The sequence below is a fragment of the Canis lupus genome, chromosome 30 (genome assembly GCF_003254725.2).
Source record: "Canis lupus dingo isolate Sandy chromosome 30, ASM325472v2, whole genome shotgun sequence".
Classification (NCBI taxonomy): domain Eukaryota; kingdom Metazoa; phylum Chordata; class Mammalia; order Carnivora; family Canidae; genus Canis; species Canis lupus.
Window position 1 is genome coordinate 38,965,798 of NC_064272.1, and position 19,588 is coordinate 38,985,385.

Consider the following 19,588-nt stretch of genomic DNA (forward strand, 5'->3'; position numbering starts at 1 on the left):
CCGGGGAGTCCCCGTCCTGAGATGTCCCCGGCCCATCCTTGCCCTCCTGCCAGCCGTCCCCGTCCCACCAGGGCCCAGGCTTGCCTTACTGACCCGGGGTCTCTCCCTGTGTGGACACCGTCGCAAAATAACAGCGAAGCCCGTCCTAGTCTGTGTCCCACCCGGGAGCCTTTTAAGCCTCCCGACTCCTTTAGACGCGTAATAATTTTTTTCACTTTTGAGATTATCCTGAAGCCTCACTCCCCCCTGGCTTCCGTCCTCCGTGGCAGTCGCCGAGGGCCTCGGGGCTTCTGACACATGCCCGTGCTGTGCCCGTGCTGACATGCCGTGTAGACGTCAACTTGGCCTCCCTGTGATTGTCACTTGGCAGCCAGGCCCCAAGGGCCAGGAGCTCTGGACCCCTCGTCTCAGGGATCGAGGTCGGGGTCAGGACCAGGCCATCCTGTGTGTACAACTGCTACTTAACGTTCCCCCTGCGACAGGGATCGACCTGGGAGTGGCACTCAGCCTTGGGATGGGAGTGTGGACCAACGCGGGTTCGAGGCTCGTTTCTCCCACTACCAGCCGGCTGCAGAGGGTGGGGTGCGGTGGTTGCAGAACGGCCACCCCCTGGCTGCATGGTCGGCGCTGTAGCTCTGCTGGCCCGGGCGTGTGGCCAGACGCTCCTGACCTCCCTTCTGAGCCCCGATTTCCCTTCCATAAAACAAGGCCGGCGATGTATCGGCCTCAGAGGGTCCGTTGCGCGTGAAGTGTCCAGCACAGTGCCTGGCACAGAGCGAGCGCTCCTTGAATGCTAGCTCCGTGGCTGACGTCAACACAATAAGGGCGGTTGCGCCTGGGCCATCTCGGGGCTCAGTCTCCTCATCTGTAAAATGGGGTTGGTGATGCTGCTGGGGGCCCCAGCTGCCACCTGATGCCAAAGGCGTCCCGGCTCCCGACACCCACTCTCCGTGTCTGCTGCCGTTGGCCCCGTCCTTCCTAGATGCCCTAGAACAGAGAGGGGGAGGGAGGAAGGACGCAGGGAAGGGGATCGCTCACTGTCCGTCCGTCAGTTAGCAAGGGTGGTGTCAGTTTTCATAGAGAAGGGGAATCTGCAAAGTAGTCAAAAAAATATTTCCTCTGTGACTCCAGCAGCCCAGCTGTTCCCTTTCAGGAAAAGTGCTGAGGGCTGAAAATAAAATAAAGGAACAATAATAGGAAGATACAAGAAAAGAAGGGCGGGGCGCAGGGAGGGACGAGGCAGGTGCGGGAGCCCAGATGACCCCCAGGCTTTGGCAGGGCCGCCCCGAGCCACCGGGACCCCGTGCCGGCCGGAGCCGGGCTGTGCTGGGGGGCGGCCGTGAGAGCTCACCTTGGGTGCGCTTGTGAGTCGGCCTGCCTCACCTCGGGGAGCATCGGGGGCATCCCGGCGAGGCGTAAGACGGGCCACGGCATGGGGCGGGAGGCCCTGGAGAGGCATTTCCAGGCCCCCAGCGGGCCGCTCGCATACCCCGACTCTGAGCCCCTGCTGGGCAGCTGTGGCCGCTCCGCGGGCCTGGTGCAGACCCCGCTCTGTGCAGCCTCTGCACCTCGTACCTCTGTTCCTTCCCATTAGATGTTCCCTTCTCTGCATGCCAGGATTTGACCGCTCCTGCAGGACACTCGAGGCAGACCCTGGGGCTCCCACGCCCCAGTTCACCGCTCTTCCCCTCCTGCTCTGAGGACCACCCGCCCGTGTCAGACCCTCTCGTAGACTGGGCCTCCCTCTCCACGGGTCTGTGCTCTGCGGTCGGGGCCAGGACGGCCAAAGGTCCAGAGCAAGAGCCTGGTCTGAGGACCTCCAGGTCCCTAGACTCCCAGCAGGGAAGCCACCGAGGAAACTGCCCCCAGCTTCAGCATCAGCACCTGTGAAGTAGGCGGCCGGACCGCGGAAGTTCTAAGTCCCCCACCACACACCAGCCAGCCGGGGCCCTCCCCGCGCCCCTGCGCTCTTCGGCTAGAATGTACCCGTCGTGCCAGTCCAGCTTTACCACCCACTTCCCTGAGCCCTTGGGGGAGTCCCTGTGCCTCTCTGTGGCTCGGTTCCCTCCCTGGGAGACACCGGCACTAGCAGAGCTTTCCCCTTTGCTCTTGAGACTGTGGGAGAAGTTACTGTGGAGAACACGGGAGGACCCTGGCGCCTGGTGCAGGGGAGACGCGTGGGGAGAGCCCGGCCCCGTTTAGGGGAACACACCCTCCCTGGCTGGTCGGCTAATTCCAGGCCAGGCACTGGAGGCTGGCCCACTTCCCACCCTCCTTGGGGTGACTCGGGACAGAGCCGGCTCAGGGGCCCCGTGGAGCAAATCCTCCAGGCTGTGTGGAAGGAGATGGGAGACGTCCGGGCCTCCAGGTCCTGGCCCGGATGTGGGTTTATACCCTGCTCCATCCGCTCCCAGGAGGGAGGGCTGGACGGCCCCTGGTAGCCCTCTGGAAGAATTGTGAGCCACAGCCGGTCCCCTCCTCGCCCGTCCACACCCCCTCCGCTCCGCGCTCTCGGTTGCCATGACCGCGGGGCACTGGGGACAGACTCCCGTATGGGGACAGAACCACGGTGTGCCAGCGTGTGTGCCCGGGGTGGGCGGGGCCCTCCTGCAGCTGGTGTGCGGTGGGGCCGTACGTCCCTTCCAGGCCACACGCTCTTCCCTGACGTGCAGCGAGAGCACACGAGGAGCCGGCGGTGCCTCTGCCGTTGGGGGTCCGCCCTGTGACACCGCCACCGGGCTCGTGCACGACGCAGGCAGCCACACAGCGCTGTCCCCCGACGGAGAGGGGCAGACGGAGGGCTGCTCGCGCACTCGCTCGTTCCCTGGTCCCCTGGGCAGCGGGGGAACGAGAGCGGCTTCGGGGACCTCGTTTCCTGGGCGGCCTCTCCGTCCACACCCGAGTAAGGCTGCCTCACGTCCACCACAAGGGGAGAGTCCCCAGCAACGTGCTGAACTTTGCTTCTCTTTATTCTTCAGCCTCCAGAGCTAACCTCTGGCTTAAGGAAAGGCCACCAGCCTTTCTCAAGTAGGGCCCGGAGCCAGCTGTCTCGTGGGACCCGTGAGTCATGTGCGGGCACCAAGTGATGCAGCCGCGGGGCTGCGGGCTCACCTGGGCGGCAGCCGTGCCGTGGGCGGGGCCAGGCAGCCTGGGGGCGGGCGGGGGGGCCGGGCGGCAGGCTGCTGGCGTTCGTGATGCTCTCCGCACCTGAGGCGCCATCGGGGTTCATCCTCAGCCGCGGTCCGCGCAGGTGCGTGCCTCCCCCACCCGCCAGCATGTTGACTGAATGGGAAGGCGCTCCTGCCACGCTCAAGAGTGGAGGGAGAGCTGGGCGGCGGTGGGGGCACGACGGGCCGGCGAGGGGGAGCCAGGCACAGGGTCGGCCCTCACTCCACGCCGTCCTGCCCGCCGCGCCGTGTGCCCGGGGCCCCCGCTGGCCTGGCTTCCTGGGCTGTGAGCTGCCTGGCCAGGGCTGCTTCCTTCCAGACCCCTCCGGCCCCTGATTTGGGGAGTGGGTGGGGGTCTTCTCCGCCCCGCGCTCTTTTGCAGGGTGGGGGGTGGCTAGAGGCCCCCTGGCAAGTGGGTTCTGGGGGTGTATGAGTGGGGGAGCAGCGTCTGGGTGTGCAGAGGGACGGCTACAAGTGTGTGAGTCACTGGGAAATTTCCTGAGGGCACACCGGGCCTCTGTCCCCACTTGTCTGGTGAGCCACCACGACAGTGCAGGTATTTATGGCTGGTTTTCACGCCCCAGCAGGTGGTGTGAACACACTGCCTGGATGTCTGTGTTTTGGTTTGGGAGTGTGGGGGCTCTCCCATTGTCTGCCTTCCAGATCTCCCCACCTCGGCCTGCCAGCCTGAGCCGCACGTCACTTCCCCCACGGAGAGGACTCCACACGAGGGTCTTCCTCCTGCCCCCAGACCTCTGTGACTGTCACCAGGGTCAGGCCTGCCTGCTGGTTGTGGCTTCAGTGGGGTGAGTCACCTCACCTTCCTGAGCCTCAGTTTTCACATCTGTGAGATGGGCACAGTGGCTCCTTCCGCCCGTGTTGCTGGAGGGATTGGGGCAGCCGGTGCTGTGCCCATCGGCTGCAGGAATGGCCAGTGAGGAGTTGCCCAGGGCTCAGCCTGCTGCTAGCTCAGCCCTGTTCTGGAGCCCATTCCCTGTCAGCTCAGGGCGCATGTGCTGGCTTCTCTCTTGCCCTCCTGGCGTCATTCACACTTCTAATGTCAACCCCATTTCCTAGGAAACAGAAATGCCACAAGCAGGTGGGCCCAGAAGGAGCAGACTGTTGCTCAGGCTGCCCCGGGGACCCCAGGAACCAGGGTGCCCCTCACCAACCCGACATCCTGGGCTGCTAAACAGCCTGGGCAGAGGAGGGACAGAGAGGGAGGGCACTGCCCAAATGCAGAGCCCAGTTGCTGCTCCAGCACAGCTGGGAAGCCCTGAAGGAGGCCCTGGGTTTTCCATTCTAGAAGCTTCTCTCATGTACCACACTCACTCCTTTCCCTGTCCTCAGATACTAGAGGGGGATGAAGTAGGAGGGCAGAAACCTGGGTATCCTGCCTGGGGGCGGCAGCAGACTCTCAGGAAGGACGCCCCTGTCTCCCGAGTCCCTGCCTGAGGCTCCCCCATGGCTCGTTGCCTCTGGGCCAGTGCCGTGGCTGCTCACGGGGCTCAAACCCTACAAGCCCTAGAGCATGGCGCGTGGGGGAGCAGCGTCAGTACTGCCCCGCTGCCCCCTGCACTAGGACTGGCCGGGTGGCGCACCCAAGGATGGCGGGAGAGGCAGTGCAGGCCCACGTGGCCAGGAGAGGCCCCGCAGGAGCCCCAGGGACCTGAGGCCTCGGGGTTTTCCTCCCTGCGTCCCCCCCGCCGTCCACACGCCCCCTGGGAGCCGCTCACCCCTCGCTGTAAGTCACCACTGCCGACGGTTCCAGCCGTCGAGCCACGATCTGACCCAGATGAGGGGGGAGAGAGGGCCCTTCCCGCCTCTGAGGTAGTCCTACCCCCAGGATCTTGGATCGCTCCCCCGAGCCCCCGGGAAGCCCTGCTCTCCCACCTGGTCCAGGGCAGGCAGGCGTCCTGCTCCCCATTTCTCGTCAGCTTCCAGCACCGTCCCGGGGGCCTGGTCAGGGCCACCTGTTACCTGCCCAGGGCTCTGGCTTGCCTGCTCTCCCCTGACCCTCTGAGTGAAGGAGAGTAAGCCAGACAGACGGAGGGAGAGACAGAAAGGGGCCGACTTTCAAGGGGTCAGAGAGGGGTTGGTGCTGAATTCTGAGGTCACAAGGGGCTGTGGCCTGACCCGACCAGCGCAGCCCCGAAAGTACACCTGCTCGGGTCCTTGTAGCAGCCGGTAGTCTTATCCCTGCACCTTCTGCATGCTTCCCCCACCCCACCCCCATCCCCGGGTGATGGGCAGGCAGGTGCAATCGCTTTGGAGCAGACTTTGAAACTGGACAGACATGTTCCAGCTCCCCTCACATGACCTATGCAATCCTGGGTGAAAGACCTTCCCTCTCAGAGGAGGGAGGACTCCGGAGGGCTCAGACTGAGCACCTGGTCCCAAGAGCTGCCTCTAAGAGCCCCCATCCCCCTCTGCCCAGGCCATCTGGCTGCTACCACAGGCACCCGCCCCAGCTGCCCCGACCCCACCGGGCAGTTGATGGGCAGGCAGGTGCCAAGGACCAGGAATTCCTGGTCAGGAAGAGAGCTCCTGGGAATGCCACACCACAGCGGCTGTCAGAGCGCTTGTCCCGGTTGTCACAACATGACGCTGAGCATGGGCATGAGCGTGAGAATCTCCCCACCTCCTCCTGGGACTGAGTCCAACTCACGTGGGGAGAGGCAGGAGGCCGAGGCTGCAGGCTCAGCACTGACTTGCTGTGTGGCCTCTGGCAGCTGTGATGCTTCTCTGTCCACGTGCGAAACGGGTGCCATGGGACAGACCAAGGCTGTAAAGGCAGGAGGTACAGAGAGGACCCCCAGAGGGGAGGCCCAGCCCCAAGCGTCACTGGTGAGAACTCCTCTGGTAGACGGAAACCCTCGTAGAACTAATATACCACTGGGGATAGTTTAGGACTAGAGAGAGGAGCCCGTTTGCTGCCCAAAGCCCAGCTGACGTGCCTCGCCTGCTCCCTGCGTGACCTCCAGCAGGTTCTGGGTGAACTGGCTGCCTCCTTCGGGCCAGGTCCGGGAGAGGGCTGCCTTCCCAGGCCTGCCTCCCCTTGTCCTGCGTGGCCCTCGGCAGAGCTGGGTGCACCGTGGGCACCCACACGCCCAGCTTGGGCTCCCTGGTCCCTGAAGGAAGTATCCCAGAGACTGGGGACGCTCGGCCCAAGAGACGGTGGGGTGCCATGCTCTTCGTCACCGAGGTTCCAAAATGCCAGCATTGCCATCCATCCCTCCCCCTCCTGCCCATGCCCCGTGAGGCCTCTCCCTGTTGGCAGCCCCGCCTCCGTCTTCCTCCTCTGTTCCCTGGAGCGTGGGGATGCCCCGTGTGTGGTGGAGCCTGGGGTGGGCCGAGCCCTGGCAGCTGGATGCCTTCCCCTCCTCAGCCTTCTTCCCCCTTCCTACTAATGTCCTGCACGCAGGCCTTAATGGAGTGGAAAGAGAGCCTAGCAGAGGGAAGCCTCATTAGACCTGATCTAATTAGGAGCTCCTGCGAGATTGGGAAGACGAGGGAGCACCCCGTGTACCAGGAATATCACACACAGATTCTCCTAGGACCTCCTCCTAATCGCCAGGGTAGGCACAACTGTCCCCAGGTGGCATGGATGGAAAGCGGCTCGGAGGGCGCAGGTGAGCTGCTCCAGGTCACAGGCCAGCAGGTGGCTTCCCTGGGATGACACCCTGTGGGCGTGGCCCCGACCTCGGGAGCTGGGCAGGCCCCTGTAGCACCGCCCCTGGAGGTTTGTCCGCAGCGAGGGAGCGCACAGTCTGCCTCTGGCTCCTGGTCTGTGGGCCTCCTCGGGGGTCTGGATGAGGGAGGGGCCGGGCAGCAGGGCCGGCCAGTCCCTTAGGCTCCCCCCACACCTGCTCGCATCCATCTCCCTCTGCGCTCCCGGGGTGTTGGGGACGCTGTGCGATGCCGGGCGCCCAGTGCCCCTTTGTTAGTCTTAGCTAACAAGCTGTTGATGGGTGCGACATGACACCTGCCTTCTTTTTTCTAACTTCAATAATTTATGGGCATATTAGTGGCCAGGCGGCCGCCCTGGGTCCCAGCCAGACAGGACCAGGCGATGCAGCCGGGTGCCTCTGCCGATGTTGACTCTCTCCCACCATCAATTATTAAGGAGCTGGCCTTCATTTTGCACATAATTACATGCACCGTGATGGTTCGAACGCTCCTGCTCCTAGTCCCTCTGGAGCAGGGCCCGGCCTGCCCAACAGGGCTGAGCTGACACGGGGGCCCAGCTGGCTGGAGGATGCGGCAGGCAGACCTGTACCTGCGAGACTGTGGCCGCCTCAGCTGCACACCCCCTCTCGGGGCAGCTGGAACCACCTGGGCCTTCCCGAGGGCCAGCTGTCTGTCCCCATCATCCCGGCGTCAGGCCTCTGCACCTGCCCTTCTCTCCGCTCGGGACACTGTCCCCCACCCTCCCTATGGCTGGTCGACTCGTGCTTAGCCTCCAGATTGCAGCTCAGCCACCACCACCTCCCGGTGACCCATTCTGACTCCCCTGTGTGTGCGTCTCCCGTCTCCACCTGCATCAAGTCTTGCACACTAGACCGTGGGCACTTTGGGGCTCGGAGAAAGCCGTATCGAATGTTGAGGGAAGGAGCGAATGGATGGGTGGATGGGTGGATGGGTGGATGGGTCCTCTATTCACACCTTCTCTTGTCCACATCTCTTTCCGTGGCCCCAGGCTCCGCTCATGGGAGCCCTGCAAACATCCTAGATAGATTAATCAAGACTCCCGCTGTCTCAGTCCACACCTGCGAAAGGGGAAGTGGACCAGTCTCTCCCATGCTCCAGAAGAGTAGACTGAGGCCAGGGAGGTGACGTGGCCTCCTCCAAATGGGCGGCAGAGTGAGGAGCCAAGCTCTGGCCTCTTGGCTGGACTCAAAAGCTAGGAACGCCTCGTCTGAGACCCTGTGCCTCAGAGTCCTCCTCTATAAGAAGAGATAATAATAGGATAGACCCATGGGACTGCCAAGAGGATAACCTGTGTCACTTAGAACCATCGGGAGCACCTCAGTGTGGAGTTCAGGATGGGCCTGCCTCTACCACTTCCACCTTGTTGACGTTGACCATTTTTTTGCATATTTTTAGACTTTGCTTATATATGTAGGTATCCATACACGGTTTATAAGATCTGGGGCTTGCTTTTAAACCTTATGTAGGTGATACCATCTTGTACGTATCCTTGGGTTTCTTTCCTCCACCTGGTGTTTGTGAGGTCACCCACGTTGGTGCGTGGAGCCCGTCCATTTTCAAGGCTACGTGGCATCCCCTGTGCGATTACACACTGTTCTGGTCATGTTTTCTCCTAGTGATGGGCATGTAGGGTGTTTCCAGGTCTTCACTAGTACGAACATTTTGTACACTTGTGTCCTTGTCTCCTGTGAATGTTCCTGCGGGGCACATACCATAGAGTGTGCATCTTTTCAACTCTACTTGGTAACCGCCAAGTTGCTGTGCCATTTTTCACCCCGACTGGCAGTAGGCACTTTTGCCTGCATTATCTCAACGCCCCCGGCCGGCCACACTGGGAGAAAGTAATGTTTTGCTCATCTCACGGATGGAGTATGTATTAGTTAGTTGTCTATGGCTGCGTAACAAATCACCCCAACACCCAGTGGCTTGAAACAACAAATTTGTATTATCTTACAGGTTCTGTGGATTAGGAATCCAGGTGAGGCTTAGCTGGGGACCGCCAACTCCAGGTGTCTCACAAGGCTGCAGTCCAGGTGTTAGCCAGAGCATCAGTCATCTCAAGGCTCGAATTGGGCGGGGTCTGCTTCCACATTTGCTCGTGTGGGTATTGGAAGGCCTCAGGGCCTCACGGGGGTGTTGGTTAGAGACATTGGTTCCTTTCCATGTGGACTCCTCACCAGGGCAGCTAGTAATAGGGCATCTGTTACCTGTCCCAGTGAACAAGCCAGTGATGGAGAGAGGGTTCCCAAGATGACAGCTAGTCTCTTTGTAGCTTTGTACCCTGACCTCAGAAGGGCTAGGCCATCATATCCTCGTCATTAGAAGCGACTCCATTAGTCCAGCCCACACTCAGGGGGAGGGGATTGCACTCAGTGGGGGAAATGCCAGAAGGTAGGGACCACGGGGAGTCCTTGAGGGAGCTGCCGCCTGTCACAGGGCGACGGAGGCTCAGAGAGGTGAAGTGACTTTCCCGGGGTCGCACAGCGGTTGGAGGTGGAGCCAGAACTGGAACTCAGGACTGCTCGGCTCTAAGGCTAGACACCTTCTGAGCCACCACCCGCTGCCTTTGACTCAATAACGGGTTCCGACTTAAGTTAATAAACAAGGCTGCTGCACAACGGAACTCAAGACAAGCGCTTAATGAATGGATTTGCTAATAGTGCTGCCTGTTTGCACACATTAGCTCAAGTGCCCCCTGACATGATCCATGGGGACAGCCGAGCCCAGGCTCTCAGGAGAAGCTGCTCTGCCAAGCCTGGAGCCCAGATTCCCAAAGAGCCAGGGAGTGGTCCCTTTTTACAGATTGCTTTTTATGTTTGCTTTTTTTTTTTTTTTTTTTTGCTCTCGATTTAATCATTTGGGTGTATCTGTGGGTTTTATTTGGGGGCGGGGGGAGGGTTTGGTTTTAGTGGCGTGTACACTTCCTTGCGTTCTCAGGAGAGCTAACTGCAAGGTCAGGAACATCAAGTGTTCCCGGGGAGGAACTTTGGGGTGGGCGGGGCTGACCAGCCCTCTCACTGGCCCCAGATGCATTTCCTGCTTCTCCGCTCTCCTGGATGCAGTGACCAGGCACCCCAGGAACCCCAGCAGGGCTGTGTGGCCAGGCTGAGTGAGGGCCGGTCCCCGGACCTTATGCGTCTGCACGGCTCCTACCCTGGGTCCTCCAGGAGCCAGTTCTCAGTGGGATTCCAAGTAGTGGAGGCTGCTGCCTACATTGCTGCTAGATGAGTGAATGTCATGGATGCTGGAACATTTCCAGTGGAGGCGTGGGTGACCAAGGCCCCGAGATGAGGGGAAGTGAGAGTTGAGGATCTGAGTGTCTCTGCCCCCATGCCCTGGCCCCCTCCGCCTCCAAGGGGAACCCACTAGTCCTTCCCGATGAGTGGATTTCAGCGGAGTTTAATTTGCACACATCATCGCCTCTGGAATCAGGGCTCTGGGCTCTCTGCAGAAAGTGGAAGAGACACAAGATCAATCCCTGCCTTCGGGGTGTTCCTGATTCTCAGAGGATGAACTCGGTCGAGGCTTCTCTTAGTGGGAACGTTGAAAGGTACCTCTGTCGTTATAGAGGAGGGGCTGGAGGGCCAGGGAACGGAGAGCAACCGTAGCAGCATAATAACCATTTATTAAGCACCTATTATATGCCTCCGTTTTTTAGGCACCTACCGTGTGCCAGGCCTCGCATCAAGTACTGGATATGTATTAAGTCATGAGACCCTCACGTCATTCCCCATGAAATGGGTTCTACTGATATTCCATCTTCCAGAAGAGGAAACGGAGGCCCAGAGAGGTACCCAAGGATACAGAGCAGGAGGCTGAGGTGCTCAGAGTAGGCTTCTGGAAGGAGGGGGCCACACAGAGCCCCGGATTGAAAGGGAAGAGGGGAACGTTTGGAAGAAATGGGTGGAGAGTCTGAGAAAGCTTCAGTGACAAGACATGGTGAGGTAGGGGGCTGCCGGGGAAGAGACACCGGGGAAGCGACGGCGGGCTTTCTGCACCTCTGCCCTTGGAGCCCTGGCCTCGGCCTCGGCCGCAGGGGGAATCCCTCCGTGGGGATCAGCACATCTCCACGTGCGCTTTGCGCAAAGTCCCCTTGAGCTGAGCCCCAGTGCCCTTCCCGGGGCCGGCTGCCCCATGCAGGATGGGGGACAGGGACTGGGGAGCACCCGGAGGACTGTCTTTTCCCTCGCGGTTCCTGGGCGTGACCCTCCGCCACATGCCTGACTGGGCCCCTGGCATCCCTGAGTCGCTCTGGTTCATCGAGGGGCTTCAGAGGGCGTCAAGAAGGTCGTAACCCTGGCCACAGCTCCAGGCCCACCTCCAAGAGGGGCTTCCTTGCCAGCCCCTCGGAGGCCGCATCTCCACCCCCTCCATGGCTGCACCAGTGCGGGGCTCTGACCTATGGATTTTCTGCTACTTCCTGATCCACTTCACTGCAGCCTGAGTCCTTAGGACTTCATTATACCCGCGGCCTCAGCAACCCCAGCACGGAGGGCTGCGCGTGGGGCCCCTGCTGCCCCTGGAGGCTGCACTGCCCCTCCATTCCTGGGCTTCAGCCTTCTAGGAACTCAGAAGCCTTGAAGGAGCCCCCCCTGAGGTCACATCCCATTCACCCCACTCTCCAGGTGGGGCCACAGAGACAGCACCTTCCCACCCTGCCAACCCCCGTTGCCTAGCCAGCGAAGCTCTTACCCAGGGAGGGGCAGTGGCCTGTCAAGGTCGCAGAGCAAGTTATTAAAAGTGCTTGGAATCAAATTTGTGATATGAATTAGGACATTGAGGGGGGGGGTGTCCACTAGTTCCCCAGGGACCTCCTGCTGGCTCCCGCTCCAGCCTGCTCCCCAACCTGCTCCATGCCCTGTGCCGCCTGCCCAGCCCCCACCCCCTCCCCAGCTCCTGGTCTCCGTTTTTCTTGCTAATTAGAGGTCTCAGCAATGACTCCACTGTCCCAGCCATTTTAGAGCTGTCATTAATTTCAAGTGGCTTCAGAAATAATCATCATCGTAAAACCCCTCCAGCTGCGGGCCCCACACAGGCAGCACCAGCACCGACAGAGCCGTCGCACAGGCGGGCCTGCGTGTGCCACCCATTCCTTCCTGGGCCCTGGGGAACTGGCCCCTCTTCCTGCATCGACGGCCTCGCAGAGTGGCGGAGCCCAGAGCTGGTGCTGTGACATCAGGCAGGCGCCGAGCTTCAAAGTCCAGCCCTGCTTCTATCAGACTGAACTTGGGCAAGATACCAGCCTCCCCAGAGCCTCAGTGTTTCATCTGTACAATAGGGGTGGTAATACCAGGGTTGAAGTGACAAGTACTCGAAGTTGTGGCTCTGAGCCTGGCTCACAGTAGGGGCTGAGCAAAGGTTCCAGGGCCCGGTCCCCTCCTCCCCAGTCCCCTGGCAAACCCGTTCCAGTTTCTCTACTTTGCTGTTCTCACTCAGGCCACTGCAGGCTGGCTGCTGCTTCCAGCCATCGGCTCCTGCTTGACTGAGGCTTGCCGAATATTCTCCCTGAAGCCAGGATCTGCCGTGTGCCCACCCGCGAGACAGGTAGGTCGAGGCCTGCTCTTGGGAGCTGCTAGTCTGAGGACAGAGAGGGAGGAGACAGCGGCCTGGCTTCCCAGGCCATTTGGTCTGGGGAGGGGAGACAGGAATGGAGACCACTAATAGAGGTCTCAGTTTGGTCTTGAAGCCCAGGTGCGGGCAGGCCAGTGAGGCTGAGGCTTGCAAGTGTGGGGGCAACAGTCCGCAGCTGTAGGCCGGCAGGGTCCCCGGGTTAGGTTATGCCAAGGAGGCCTTGGGCCAGGCCGCCCCGATGTTCACATTGGTCCCCAGGGTGGGGCCCGGGAGGGGGCTCTGCGGGGTCCCCCCACCGGCCAGAGCGCAGAGGCGCCTCATTCCCCATCTCGTGGGGACCCGGTGACAGGCCTCCCCGCCCTTCTGTGGGGTCTTTGCGCACGAGGCCCGGGCTGGACCCTCCCAAAGGCGCTTCCTTCCTCCGCCTGGTTGCCCCAGCTGCGCCCCACCCACCGCAGTGCACCCGGAGCGCTGGAGGGGGTCGGTCCTCTGCAGAGACGGCAAGGGGCAGGGCGGGGACCCGTGCCCCGTGGAGAAGCCAGGCCCAGGGCAGAGCCGCAGGCGGGGCTCTTGGGTGCGCGCAGGGGCCGACCCGGCGCGGGTCGTGGGGGCAGGGGCGCCCCCCCAGCTCCTCCGCCGTCACCGAGGCTGGCAGCAGGTGAGTCGGGGGCGGCGATGCCGTGGCCGCGCGGTGCCTGCGTCAGTCGCCGCACCAGGAATAGCCCCCGCCCCCGCCGCCGCCCCCCTGCGGGTCTGCGCCCGCCCCGCGCCCGCCGAGCCTTTACGCAGGAGCCCGAGAGCGTCTATTCCTGTCGGGCTGGTGGGAGGCGCGCGGGGGGCGGGAGCGCGGGGAGGGGCCGGGCCGGGGCGGGCTCCGTTAGGGGCGCGGACACCTGTGCCGCCTCCCCGCCCCCCGCCCCCCGCCCCCCTGCCCCCGGCCGGGCGCCCCCCCGCGGCGAGCCCGGGTCCGTCCTCCCGTCGCGGGGGCGCAGCGCCTCGGAGGGCGGCGGGGGCAGGAGCGGCGGCGCGCACCTGCCGGGGGCGCTCGGGCGGGGCCGGCGATGGACGCGGGGCGGCGGGGAGGCCGCGGAGCGCCCGGGATCCGCTCGGCTGGAGCAGGTTCGTGCGACTCTCCGGGTGCGCGCGTGGGGCTCGGCGGCCGGGGCGGGGCGGGGCGGGGCGCGCTGTGGGGGCGCCGGGAGAGGCCCCCGAGGTCCCGGGCTTCCTTCGCCGCCGCCGCCGGAGCGCCCTGCCCCGGCCCCTGCCCCGACCCCTCCCCCCTCCCCCCGACCCCCTGCCCCGACCCCGCTCGCCCTACCCGTACCCCTATCCGTACCCTAACCCCTACCCCGCCCTTACCCCGACCCCATACCCCTACCCCCTACCCGTACTTTTACCCGTACTTCCTACCCCCTACCCGTACCCCCTACCCCGGCCCCATACTCCCTACTCCCCACCCCTACCCGTCCCTTACCCCGTACCCCTTACCCCTACCCCGTAGTCCCTACCCCCACCCCTATCCCTTACCCCGACCCCATACTCCCTACTCCCCACCCCTACCCGTCCCTTACCCCGACCCCGTACCCTACCCCTACCCCCTACCCCCTACCCGTACCCTTACCCCGGCCCCATACTCCCTACTCCCCACCCCTACCCCTTCCTTACCCTCACCCCGTACCCTACCCCTACCCCCTACCCCCTACCCGTACCCCCACCCCGACCCGTACCCCTCCCCCGCCCCCGCGGGCCGACCACCGCAGGGCGCCGTGCGCTAGACTGTCCGGAGTGGGGGGGGCGGGGGCGGGGGGCGCCGTCATTGGTGGTTTTTCCGACCAAGTTAACTTAGTGCCGAAGGGCATCCGCTTCGGGGGGGCGGGGCGGGGCGGGAGGAGGTGAGGCCCCAGGGTGCGAGTCCCGGTGCAGCCCACGGCGCCGGGGGTCGCGCGCGTCGGCCGGTCCCGGAGGATCCGCCGCCCGCGGAGACGGCCCCTCCCTGGGCCCGGAGCCCCGGATCAGCGGGAGGCGCGCACGTGGGGTCCGCCGTGCCCGCCCCGAGGCTGCGCGCTGCCCCCTGCCGGCCTGTGGGTGCAGCGCCCTGGGCCCGCGCGGGTCGCGGCGGCGGCTGCCCCCTGCGGGGCGGGGCGGGGCTAAGGGGGCGGGGCCGGGGCCGGGGGCGGGGCCGGGGCGCGGGCCGCAGGGGGCGGGGCCAGGGCCGGGGCGCGCGAGCCGCGGAGCCCGCGCCCTCCGCTGGGCGCCCCGGAGCTGCCCCCTGCGCCCTCGGGGCCCGGGGCCGGGGCGTGTGACCCGCAGGCGCCTCGGCCCGGGGACACGGGGACGGGCGCTCCGGGCCTGACCCCACGCCGTCCTCCGAGCATCCGCGGCCGGGGGAGCCTTGGCCGCTGTCGGGCGCGTGTCCGCCCCACGGCCGTGCGCACGGACCTGCTGGACACGTGCGGACACACTCACGTGCTCACGCGCACACGCATGTGGCCGCACGGGAGGGCGCGTTCACACGTCCACACGCAGGGAAGCGCGCCCGGGCCTCGGAGGGCGCGGCCGCTGCCCCTCCCCGCCGCTCCCCGCCCCGCTCCCCGCCCCGCTCCCCGCCCCGCTCCCCGCCCCCGGGCTCCGGGCCCGCGGCCGCGCCTCCTCCCTCCCCTCCCCGCGGCCCCTCCTCCCTCCCGCTCGCTCGCTCCTCGCGCTCCCTCCCCGCGCCGCGGCAGAGCGCGCAGCCCGGGCGGGAGCCGGTGCGGGCGCAGGAGCGGGAGCGGGAGCGGGAGGGGAGCGGGCGGGCGGGCGGCCCCGACCCCGACCCCGGCCCCGGCCCCGGCCCCGGCCCCGGCGCGTGCGGACCCCCCCCCCCCCCCCCGCCCTCTCCCGCCCGGGGTCGGGCAGCAGCATGCGCGCCCGCTGCCTGCCGGCCTCAGCCCCGGCCCCCGCCCCCGCCCCCGCCCCGCTGCGGAGCGCGCCCGGCCTCGACCCCGGCCCCGGCCCCGGCCCCGGCCCCCGCCCCAGCCCCAGCCCCGGCCCCGGCCTCGGCGGCTCAGGCGGCGGCGACCCCGGCCCGGCCCGGCGCGCGGAACCAGGCTCGGCCTGAGCGCCCCCGCCCGCCCCCGCCCTCCGCGCTTCATCCCGGCCCGGCCCGGCTCCCCCGCGCGCGGCGGACGGACGGACGGACGGACGGACAGACAGCGCCGCCGGGCGGAGGTGTGGGCCGAGGAGGAGGAGACGGGGAGGGGGCTGGGCCGGGGGAGCCGGCGGGGAGACATGCGGCTGGTGCCCGAGCCCAGCGGACGGACGGCGCGCCCGAGATGCAGGTGAGCGCGGGGCCCGATGCGGAGCCCCCAGGCCCCCGTGCGTCGCAGGCCCGACCCCCTCCGGCCTCAGACCTGAAGCTCCTTCCCCTGCCGCCGGGGTGTTGGCTGGCTGGGCGCGCAGCCCCGGAGGGCACCCCGCACCCCGCACCCCTGCCCCCGCCCGCCAGGCCAGCGCAGCCCGGCCCGGACGGTAAGCCCCTGCCCAGCGGGCGCCGCACCCCTCCTGGGTCCTGCCCGGGGTGGATGCCGGTCGGGGACCAGTGTTCTCCACGGGCTCCGGCCTGGGCACCGTCTTCCTCCCCCCGACAAGGAGCAGCCCCTTTCCTGCCCTGGCCCACGGGGAGGGAGGAGAGGGGAACCGGGGGGTGAGGAGGGTGCAGGGGACGGAGTTGAGGTTGTGGAGGACTCGGGAACCCTTCAGGGGCCTCCCTTTGTCTGTCTTCAGCCCCGCTTCTCACCTCCTCCTGTCCCACTTTTCATTCTGAGGCTGCCGGTGGGAGGTGGGAAGCAACCGAGAAAAGGGAGGTGAGAAGGGAGCATCCAGTTCCGCCTCCCCACCCTCTGTGAGGTGGCCCAGCAACCCCCCCCCAGGCCGTGTCCCTCCAGGTGGCTTCCACCGTGAGGAGGGGTGGGGCCAGGCCCGTGGGCAGTGCCCCCTGTTCCCACCCTGGGTCCCAGCCCAGCCCAGCCCCATCCAGCCCTGGCTCTGCTGAAGGCATCCCCTTTGTTCTCCGAGGTCCTGGGCTCAGGGTGGGGGAGAAGGGGCATGTGGGAGGTGCCCTGGGACTGCCGGAGGCCCTGAGGTGGGAGGCACCACCGTCTGGGCTGGCCCCTTCCCTTCCGGCCCAGCCCACCGTTGGTCCTCCTCTGCTTGGCTTGGGCAGCCGGCCGGCCGGAGGTGCACCTGCCCACGGCTCTGGGCTCAGCCCTGCTGGTCATTATGCCACCAACACTGCTGCCTCCCATGCCCGGGGAGCAATGAGCCAGGGCATCCGGGCGGCAAAGCACCCGGGGCTTCCCCACATCCAGCAAGGAGTGCAGGTGAGGGGAGAGAGGGTCACGGGTTCCCAAATCCTTTGTCCTTATGTGGGATCTGGTCTGCTGGGGGACAGCTTGCCTGCTTCCTCCTCATTGCCTGAGGCAGGAGAGAGAGGATAAAGTGACAGAGGGGAGAGGCCAGGAACTCCTAGGAACCCAGGCAGGGACTCCTGGCAGCACCCGCTTGCCTCAATGCCTGCCTGGAGGAGGGCTTAGCAAGGGTGAGGGCAGGCTCACCGAGATGTGCTTGCTGTCTCTGTCCCCTCCCCCGCCCCCTGCCAATTTAAGTGTGAGGTGGGCCTTGGGTAGGGCTTGGTCAAGGCTGCAGTGCTCCCCAGGGCCCAGAGTTACAGAAGGTCCTCAGTCCACCGGTCCAGATTTTGGGGGTCCAGATTCGTGCTCAAGGCCCAGGAACCTTGGCTTGTGGGGAGAGGACCCTGGGTGCCTAGAGGGAAGTGGAGAGGCTGCTCTGCCCCTTGCATAGTAGTCAGCTGCTCCATCCCCTGCCTCTGACCACCCATGTTTTTCTTGCCTAGATACTGTTTTCTAAAACTCAGAATTTCAGAGGGACACCAAGAAAAACCAAAACCAGAGAAGACCCAGAAACCTCTTGTGTGTGGGTCTTTGTTCAGCATAAAGCCAGACAGGATCCCTGGTACCAGTGATGGCTCATCTGCTGCTGTCTCCAGGTGCCCACCAGAGCAAAGGGCCGGAGGATCACAGCTGGGGCTGGAGGAGCGAGGCGGTGCGGGGTGATTTATGCAGGGTCCCATGGAGGCTCGAGGCAGTGTGTCCGATGTGGAGCTAGTGACAGCCAGGGCGGGGAGGCAGTGGACGATGGTGATTTCAAAGTCAGAGTCTTAGCCTGCTGGCCGGGGTCTCTCCGTCCTGCTGTCCTCTGCGTGGCACTCTATGGAAAGATGGTGCCTTCCAGCTCCAGGGCCCCTCCCCCTCCTCCCAGTGGTCACCCAGTGATGGCTCTGTTTTCTTCCCACCAGTTCCCCTACCTTCCCACCAGTTCCTACCACCTGTCTTGGTCCAGCATCCCTACCCAGAGGCCCTCCCCCTCCTCTTCTCCCTGCCTCTGCTCAGGGAAGCCTTCCTGATTGCTCCAAGTTACTGACCCTCCTCCTCCAGGCACCCACAGTGAAGAGCCACACTGGTTTGGACCTAATATTGTGCCAATTATTCATGTGCTAATTCTACACATCCTGGACCAACTGTCTGTTCAGCTCCGGACTAGGCCGTTTTAGGGCTCCCATGGATTGCCTTGAATGTTCAGCCCTGGGGAATCACGTACCCACCTCCGGGGCTCCCCTGCTTGGCCCCCTGGATAGGGAAGGTGCTGGGAGGCACTGGGGAGCAGTAGTTGGCTGGTAGCAAGGACCACCTGGAGGGGACTCCATATCCTCAGCCTGTGTGGATGGACAGAGCCAGGTGACACCAAGGATGCCCCAGGTAGGGTACTTGGTAGCACACCCAGGCCCTCAGAGAAGGATTGGATTTGTTTGGGGAGGCTGAAGTAGTCAGAATTCTTCCAGAAAGAGAGAGAGAGATTTGCGGGTCCTGAGGTGGTAGCAGACTTTGCAGAGACACAGAAAACGGGATTCCAGAATCGGGGACAGTTCTTTGTAGAAACAATGTGTGGTGGCAAGGCACGTTCACGTCCAAATGCATTTAAGGCATTGATACCTTTGTTTATGGAATGAATGAATGAATGAATGAATGTCCTTGGGTGCTGTGGGTCCGGGAGAGCCACATACTGACAACAGTGTCTCCCCCTATGTACTTGGTTCCTCTGATGTCACTCTACGGTGAACTTGTTGAGTGTGACCCCTGGAGCCGGATGCCTGGGTTCAGACCTTGCCTGGTTACTTAACCTCCCTGGGCCTCCGGCGGCTTCTTATCCATGAAGGGAGGATAGCAAGGTTGTTGACCTGTAGGCCCAGCGGGACAATTTAGTATGCAAATATATGCAAAACATTTAGAACAGGGCCTAGTACAGAGTAAGCTCTCAGGAAATGCTAGCTACTTGTAACTTTTTTTTTTTTAAGATTTTTATTTATTCATGAGAGACACAGGCAGAGGGAGAAGCAGGCTCCATGCAGGGAGCCCCATGTGGGACTCGATCCCCGGTCTCCAGGATCACACCTGAGCCCCCCCCCACCCCGGGCTGCCTTAGCTACTCGTAACTTCTATCAGTGATGTGTTCTCAGTCTTCCCCCCGGAGCTGGTACAGAGATTTGATTTGATAGCTGAGAAATCTGAGAGAGCCCGACAGGTAGACTGACTCGCCCAAAGTCCCCAGCTCACACGCTCCGTCTAGAAGCCTTCCTCGGTCTCCTGGGGTTCAGAGCTCGCTCACCTGGGTGTGGCCTGGGAATGGATTCACGTATTTAGCATTAGTAGTAATAACAGTATTACAGAGGCAGCAGCGCCACTCCGCAGCGTGAATACTAGCGCTCCGATAGTGGTGCGCGCCTCCCGTGCGCTTCCCCTCACTTTATTCCTTGGTGGCTTTCTCTGAGGCAGCCACTATCCTAATTATCGGGTGAGCATGCCCTCGCCTTTCTAAAATCGTGTCTTTTAATATATGGAAATTGCTCAGTTTGGGTTACTTTTGAACTTTGTCAGAAGAACCTGAAACTGGCTGCAGCCCTCTAGAACTTGCTTTTTTTCCTCCTCCACCGTCATATTCCTAAGCTTTGTTGGTATTATGGCAAAGAACGGTAGATGTAGTCTGTTTTTGCGGGTATATAATGTTCTGCTTGGGTTTTTTTTTTT

General features: G+C 63.6%; 1 protein-coding gene across 6 annotated transcripts in view; it reads left to right on the plus strand.

Annotated features, from left to right (window-relative positions):
• Positions 1 to 19,588, plus strand: part of LINGO1 (leucine rich repeat and Ig domain containing 1) — a 69,037-nt gene that overhangs the window by 36,705 nt on the left and 12,744 nt on the right. For 2 of the 6 annotated variants that reach the window (XM_025472106.3, XM_035709036.2), the window contains one exon: positions 12,315 to 12,422. The exons of 1 other annotated variant lie outside the window; for it this stretch is intronic. Coding sequence is in view for 1 of the 5 variants with exons in the window: in XM_025472104.3 (XP_025327889.1) it covers positions 15,761 to 15,766 (6 nt within the window). In the remaining 4 variants the exon portion in view is untranslated. Of the gene's footprint in view, positions 1 to 10,410; positions 10,429 to 12,314; positions 12,423 to 13,461; positions 13,569 to 15,599; positions 15,767 to 19,588 lie in introns of those variants that run through there. 3 more of the 6 variants (XM_049104286.1, XM_025472107.3, XM_025472104.3) reach the window with 3 other exon arrangements.